Source organism: Hypomesus nipponensis, chromosome 6 (assembly GCF_054491055.1).
Source record: "Hypomesus nipponensis isolate SF chromosome 6, ASM5449105v1, whole genome shotgun sequence".
Lineage (NCBI taxonomy): Eukaryota > Metazoa > Chordata > Actinopteri > Osmeriformes > Osmeridae > Hypomesus > Hypomesus nipponensis.
The window spans coordinates 18,217,501-18,225,000 of NC_140366.1; the positions used below are offsets into that span (position 1 = coordinate 18,217,501).

At 50.5% G+C, this 7,500-nt stretch overlaps 1 protein-coding gene across 6 annotated transcripts in view; it reads right to left on the reverse strand.

Annotated features, from left to right (window-relative positions):
• lama4 (laminin, alpha 4) overlaps positions 1-7,500 on the reverse strand; it is a 35,501-nt gene that overhangs the window by 6,883 nt on the left and 21,118 nt on the right. For all 6 annotated transcript variants that reach the window (XR_014758534.1, XM_084700736.1, XM_084700737.1 and 3 more), the window contains 16 exons: positions 7,494-7,500; positions 7,198-7,349; positions 6,590-6,700; positions 6,217-6,328; positions 5,923-6,087; positions 5,504-5,697; positions 3,501-3,617; positions 3,057-3,205; positions 2,767-2,908; positions 2,593-2,686; positions 2,381-2,497; positions 1,993-2,178; positions 1,738-1,877; positions 1,341-1,505; positions 346-491; positions 33-195 (listed from right to left, as the gene is read on the reverse strand). The exon at positions 7,494-7,500 is cut by the window's right edge and continues 77 nt beyond it. Coding sequence is in view for 5 of the 6 variants with exons in the window: in XM_084700736.1 (XP_084556862.1) it covers positions 33-195; positions 346-491; positions 1,341-1,505; positions 1,738-1,877; positions 1,993-2,178; positions 2,381-2,497; positions 2,593-2,686; positions 2,767-2,908; positions 3,057-3,205; positions 3,501-3,617; positions 5,504-5,697; positions 5,923-6,087; positions 6,217-6,328; positions 6,590-6,700; positions 7,198-7,349; positions 7,494-7,500 (2,160 nt within the window). In the remaining variant the exon portion in view is untranslated. The remainder of the gene's footprint in view (positions 1-32; positions 196-345; positions 492-1,340; positions 1,506-1,737; positions 1,878-1,992; positions 2,179-2,380; positions 2,498-2,592; positions 2,687-2,766; positions 2,909-3,056; positions 3,206-3,500; positions 3,618-5,503; positions 5,698-5,922; positions 6,088-6,216; positions 6,329-6,589; positions 6,701-7,197; positions 7,350-7,493) is intronic.

The window sequence follows — 7,500 nt, forward strand, 5'->3', positions numbered from 1 at the left end:
AATGGATGTATGTATAGAGGAACTGTACCCACCCTGACGTCTGCAGGAACGCCGCCCACAAAGAAGACCGTGTCTTTGGGGTCGAGGTCAAACAGCGAGTCGGTGCCAGGCGCGTCTCCTTTCTGGATGAACTTCTGCTCGTCAGTGGAGGTCTGACTGGGCACAGTCAGGAAGACTTTCCCATGTCTGCCCAGCCTACCGACCACAAAGGAACACCGAGAATCAGATTACTGTCCTCAACACCTTCTCCTGCACAGCCACGGCTACAGTAGCCACGCCTATACTGCATGTGATCAGATTAGTACTGATCTAGGGAGCAGGCAGGAAAGCTTGACTGTAGGGTACCTCTCCACTTTGATGAGGTTGAACACTGGAGGCCACTGACTGACAGGCTTGGAGCTGAGGGGGATCTCCACATCCTCTCCCCCGAGGTTGTAGACGTACACCAGGTTGTCGTTCTTGATGGCCAGACCCATGTAGTCCTTCCTGCCCTGCGAGAACAAACCAGCAAGGTCACAAGAGTAACAGCACAGGCAGTGGGTGGGTGGGTGGGGGGGGGGGGTCAGATGGCTGAGCGGTTAGGGAATCGGGCTACCAATCAGAAAGTTGCCGAGGTTCGATTCCAGCTGTGCCAAAGGACGTTGTGTCCCTGGGTAAGGCACTTCACCCTACTTGCCTCGGGGGAATGTCCCTGTACTTTGCTCTGGATAAGAGCATCTGCTGAATGGCTAAATGACTAAATGTAAAAGATGCCATTACTGTGTCACGGACAACAAAGCTGCCTGTGCAGACCTTTGTGTTTGTGAGCGGTGGTCACGCAGAGAGCCATTTCTCAGCATTAGACAGACATACACAAGCGTGGCTGCTTGATTTCCATTAGCAGCTGAATTGGAGAGGCCTTTGGGAGAGCAGAGAGCCCTGCTGTGCCTTAGCCGGGGTAACGGAATTTATGTAAATGATCCGACTTTGAAGGAGCACACACACCATTGTCACAGGACTCTCTTTGAGACCCCTTTGAAAAAGGCAACTGTCTGCTCTCATAGGCTTACCCTGCTCTCACCATCACAACAAACTATTCATGTCGGCAAGCTGCTCTTCCCCTTTCATCCTGCTCTGTCCTCTGAGCCCATGTCTGTGTTGTTTCAGAGGCTATTCTGGCCCACGGCCCCTCCTCCCTTCCTCCCCTCCCAGTGAAAGGATCACTTCAGCTGGGCTGGAGGTCTACCCTTGGGCCTTCCCTGGTAGAAGTGAACCCAGTGGCGCCACCCCAGGCCAGCAGGAATAAGACGACCCTTACCAACCACAGAGAGTTATGTTTCTGAGTTATCAAGCCCGCTCACATTTCTGTCTCCTAAGTAGAAGATGAAGCGATCCTCAATGGGGTCCTTATCGGGGTCCACTCTGATGAAGAGGCTGATGGCCGTCACCGTCTTCAGCTCCTCCACGTTGGTGTGTGGCTGCACCTCCACTGACGACTGACCGTTAAACTTCATGGAGACTTGGACCTGCAGATGGGACCAGGGTACAGCGAGAGTCAATACCCCGCAAGAATACCGGTCCTTGGGACACATCATGGGGAACAACCATCCTTGAGGGTTTAGGTTGGTTGAGGGGCAGTTCTATGTGAAGCCCTCTGTGACATGCTTGCGTGTAAAAAGGGCTGAACAAATACATTTGATTTGATTTAATTCTGTTTCTCTGATCCAGTTCCAGCTGGTGAGGATGTACACTGCTGACCTTTTTGGCCACGCTCCGGGCCTGGGCGATCAGCTCTCGGATCCTCATGATGTTGGTGGTCACGTTGTTGATGGGCTTCTTGTCCTCCACCACCTTCAGCTTATTCAGCAGCTCAGGAACCAGCACGGTCAGGCTGTCCACTGCACACCAAGGACAACGCGTCTTTTCACTCGGATCTAACACCCTGGGGTTAACTGACACTCTGGGATTATCTCTGTGTTTGGGTGGTGTGTGTGTGTGTGAGGTGCGTGGTACCTGCTTCCCCAGCAGAGAGCATGGCGTGGTCGTACGCCTCAGTAGAGTAGTCCTTGTTCCTCATGTTGGTAGCCCACTCCTCCACCTTCTGGCTGATGGGGGTGATGGTCTGCAGGACCTCCACCGAGTGGTTCAGCGTCCTCTCTGCCACATCCTGGGTGAACTCCAGACGCTTGGCAGTCCGGTCTGGGAAGCCCGCACGGCAACAGAGGAAACACAAAGACAAGAGGAGGATCCCTAAATGATCTGACGTGCCTGATAATGACCATCATACGTCTGACTTGTATGGGACGCACGGTTGTGAGGGATGTTTAACGGAGTGTGCGCACACAGGGTTTGAAACGAAGCAACTTTCACTTGTTTCTGAGGTTCGGGTCATTCGGCTGACCTTTATGAATGCTGTCGAGTTCCTTCATCGCTGCCATCACTTTCCTGGTGTTCTCCTCCATGATCCCTTTAGTCTCCTCGATGTATTGTCGCTTGTCCAACAAGTCAGCTTCCACCTCTGAGGGATTGGTCAAGGAAAACTTTATTATCCCACACGGGGAACACTGAGAACATGGCGATGAGGCAGTTTTGGTGTCAGACACGACCTCCCACCTTTCTGTTCTGAATGCAAGGAAACGGATTCCTTAAAGACGTTTTCACTTTGGGTTTTCAAGAAACCAAGCTGTGTGTTGATCCCGTTGATGGCCTGCCGTTGACGAGAAACACGTCTGTTACAAGAGGGCGACTGCACGTGTCATTTATCAGACGGCTCTCAGTGTCACTTACATCCTCGGCTCTGTTGGCTGAGTCCAGAGTGGTCAGCCCGGTGATGTTGGCGTCAGAGACGTACTTGACTATGTTGTTGTACACATTGGCAGCATCCAAAGCCCTCTGGACGAATCCATTGGCGTCACTGCGTCTGAGATCTCTACGGGAACCAAACAAACAGGCATCAAGAGGTCAATTTCGTTAAGCCTAACTTAATCAAGCTTGTTTTTAAACAACTAATGTTTGATGATCAGGGTTAAGTTGAGGAGGTTAAGGGTCTCCAGAGCTGAATCCCAGCCAACACTCACTCCTCCAGCTCTTCAGCCAGCTTGTCCAGTTCTTCTGCGTGGTCGTCGGCCCTCTGGACCAGGTCCCTGTCGGCCAGGGACAGCTTCTCCGTCTTGTCCACCAGCAGCTGGCTGGCGCCATCGATCGAGGCATGATACTCTGTCACGTTCTGTACACAGACCCAATAACACCCAGACTCAGCTCCACAATCACATGACCTCTGACCGATTCCCCCACACAGTAACTCAATAGATGCACTTAGCTAAAAAGGGGAATGGCTCAAATTGTAGCTACCTTGTTTGGTGGAGTACAATATGTAATTGCAAATCTGCTGCCCTTTCAATTTGGTGTGGGGTTCCTACGTTAAGTGGACACACCGTAGTCTGGCTCTCTGCTTCATGTCGTAATTTAACAAAAGCACTTTAACCACGAGTGATACAGGTGCGATGTGTGTCGATCCTTACCTGGACCAAGGCATCCAGCTCAGCCACGGCCCGCTCCGTGCTGGAGATATGGACGCCTGCCGTCTGCATGGTGTCGTTCACAAGCCCATACGCCTCCATCAGCCTCTGCTGCTTGACCTGGGAGGGCCACATGACAGGAAATGATTGGTACACGGCCCTCACAAAGATCAGTTCCAGTCAGGTGATTATATCTGTTCAGCCAAGAGATTCGTGATGTGTGGACATGTGCTCTGTGTGTGCTGAGTGCTTTTGTGTTGAAATCGCAAAAAGCAGAATAAAGGAGAAGATAGTATGCATGTCAAATAACTTGAGAGAGAAGCAAATAAATCATGTTACATTAATGTCAAAAGAACAAATCGCTGTTGGGCTCAAATACATTAATAATGAATAAAAACAAAAAAAAAAGAGACTGACAGTTATTACATTTCCTACACTCACTGCTGCACCGCTGTGATGTAATTCCAATTTGCCCTGAAGGAAGACAGCTTTACAGTGTGTGTGTGTGTGTGTGTGTGTGTGTGTATCTGGTGATATCACTGGCTGGGGCACTCTATTGTAAAGCTCCAGTATGTTTCAGAGGCAGCAGGGTTGTGTGAAGGGGGAGGCCTCCTGTTGGGACAGTGCACCACTCATGACCCTGATTTACAGCAGAGGCCGTGATCACAGGGGATCTGGAGGTAAAACAACACCCCCAGCCCTGCACCGCCCCAGCACTGCCAGCCCATAATACCAACCAGAGCATGACAACTATCGCTGGGCGGGAGTCCTACTTCCTCTGGGGATTTCACACCAGAAAGGGCTTGATGAGGAATTTGAGAATGCTATCCAAGATATGTTTTTCTCATTGTAGATGACATCCAATTGGCGTAAGTGTCTACACGCTGCAGACTGTGGTGCTGTAAATGAATGTAATGACCGCAATGCTGTTCATCAAACCAGATGCGTAACAGAACAGATGCAGTGTCTGTATTTTGGCAAGTGGTAAAACTGTAATTCTGTAGTTATTTAGCTAGTTAACTCCCCTTGCTCTAAGCCTCCTTCTATTTCTACCCAGCTGTCTCCTTGTTACAGTTCTCTCCAGCTGAATACCCAAGGTAATTCACTTCTTAATGCCAAAAAGAATCCAGTAACAGTCTGAAGCTGGATCCAAGGAGACCTACAGTCTGCTCTCTCTTGACAAGACTACTGGCTTTTCTTGGCTGCTCTTTAAAAAAAAATGAAAAAAATCTACCTTTTGTAACTTAGTTTTCACACAGTGAAAGGAGAGGAGACAGGAGAACATAGAAGCTTAAAACAGTAGAGTAAAGCGCTGTGCTTTACTAGAGAACAAAAGAGTACAGTACTCATTGTAGTCCTCATTGAGAACTCATCAATGATGCAAACCTACTTAAAAAAAAATCTAAAATCCTTTTTCAACCTTTCTAAACCTTTTGGGGAAAACATTTTTCAAAACCTTTTTTCAAAAATATTTTGAAAACCTTTCGAAAGTTTTTTTTTTTTTTACTTTAGATTGGACAGTGAGGAAAAAAGTTAGTTGCGAGCCCTGGCTACCACTCAGTGCTAAAGTTTAGCAGGGGTTCTGAGACAATGGAGCCAGGCAACAAAGACAGATGCCTCAGGGCAGCAGTCACTGTCCACCAGAGCAGCAGGGACTGCTGGGAGCTGCTTCTCTGGGCGTAGTCCCACCATTTGCCTAATAAAACCCGGATGACAGGCACGCAGAGCAGGGAGGCAGGAGAGGGGTGTGAGGGAGCTGAGAGAGGAATGAGGGCAGAGGAGAGAGGAGAGATGTGAGAGGAGGGGAGGAGGACTAGGAGAGAGGAGTGAGGGGAGATGTGAGGAGAGGGGGGAGGAGGACTAGGAGAGAGGATCGAGGTGAGAGGAGAGATGTGAGAGGAGTGAGGGGAGATGAGAGGAGAGGGGAGGAGGACTAGGAGAGAGGAGTAAGGAACGGGGTGGAACGCCCGGCACCAGCGTGACCCCCGGAGGTGGAAGGTAGTTACCTCGTTTCTCTGGTATTTGAGCATGTTGGCCTTGTTTGCGTCGTCCGTCTCCTGCACGGTGCTGACAGCTCTCTGGAGGAGGTCCTGGGCCTCCGAGAGCTTGGTGGTGAAGCGAGACAAGACTTCCCTCACTGGGGTCACACGACCGTCTAAGACCATCTGCTTCTTCTCCATCTGCCGCACTCGTCTAAGGACTAACCATCACATACAGTACAGACGCATTTGAGTCAAATCAAGTTTGATTTGCACAGCCCTTTTTACAAGAAGGGGTCAACAGAGGGCTTAACATACGCCCGTAAGACTGCAGCTAAATCAAGATAAGACATGGAAAACTCCCAGGAAAGCTCATCTTCATAGGAGCGGTTTTAGCGTGTGTGTGTGTGTGTGTGTGTGTGTTTGTGTGTGTGTGTGTTCCTCACGGTCGTGGGCCTCGGTGGACTCGTCCGTGGCGACAGGTCCCCGAGGGGACAGATCCAGGGTCCTCATCCAGGCCAGCAGGCCTTCAGCCGTGGCTGTGCTCTGTCTCATCAGCTCTGGGTCCAGATCCCGGTCCACACTGTACAGCTCCCAGTCATGGATCATGTCTAAGACACACACGGGTATTAACTTCTTTAACTTTGTAACATTTTTCCTTCGTCTACTCAAGACAGGTTGAGTTTAAAAACATCATAACGTTCAGTTTTAAAACTGTAATTCACAGGGGGCGGGTGTACCTTCGATGAGCACGTTGAGCGAGACGAGGTTTGTGGTCAGGTTGTCAGCCAGAGTGAAGCTGTTTAGAGTCTGTTCATCCACATGGTCCCACAAGGACTTCACCACCTCCTCCTGGCTCACCCCCACCACCACCACAAGGCAAATCAACGACGCGGTTATGAATCCTCAGAGACAACTACTGCAGCTAAAACTGACAACGCACATTAGGTTCTCTTGTGGAAAGATCTCACCAAGGGCTAACCAAGCCAGAGAAATGTGACAAATATGTACTGTGTTGCAATCTCGGTTACGGGACATAAAGTGGATTACAGTTGGTAATGCTTGTTATGGGAGTGATGATAATGATGTTTGTGTCCCGAGGGAGACTCTCACCATCTCAGCCAGCTGGATCATGTCAGACACCACCGCCTGGGTGGACTCCTCCAGCAGGCCGGTCTGGGTCCTCATCAGAGCCGACTTGTTCCTCCAGTTCACAAACTGGTTCTGCAGAGAGTCCAGAGATGATCAAGGCCCAGTAAAGAACAGTGACTGCCCTCTCTGTGATGGATTTATCTGGGGACAGGGGGGTCAGCTAGCCCCCCCCACCTTTCCAAGTTTCCTATCGTCTGTGTCGCCCTCGGTTTATGAAGAGCTGTTGCGATTGTGAGGAAGGAAACCTAGTCTTTACGCCTCCCCCTTCTTCCCGAGCTAAACCCAAACCCCCGCCTGCGCCAGGAGATCAGACACACTGCCTGACCTAATCCTTCCATTATAAACCTACAGGAAACCTCAGGGAACCTACAGGGAACTTCAGGGAGCGTCTGGGAGCGTTTGGGAGCGTCAGCTTCATGGCTGGGCTGAGATACGAGACATTCTTCCAGGGGAGTAGAGGATGTGGTGAGAACACAGCTGTGTGGACACACAGGGAGCCAGGAGAGAGCTCCCCCCCCCCAACCCTAACCCCCCCCCCCCCCCGCTCCCCCCAGGAGGAGTTAGCCTACCTGCAGACGCAGAGCAGTGTAGTTGTAGTACTTGAGTCTGTCGTTGGCGGCCGCCCCTGTGGAGATGTTCAACACACTGACCCTCATCTGGTCCAGAGTCTTATTGGACAGCCTCAAGTCTCCAATCAGGTGCCAGATACACTCATCGCAACCTTTGGTGAAAGGGGGGGTGAGAGAGAGGAGGAAATGAATGTTTGATCTGAACTGTTGCTCTCTGGATTGTACTAGAAAAACGTGGAAAGACAAGTGATGTGTGTGTGTGTAGTGTTGAGCTGGTGTATCTGAAGCTTGTTTACTGATGTT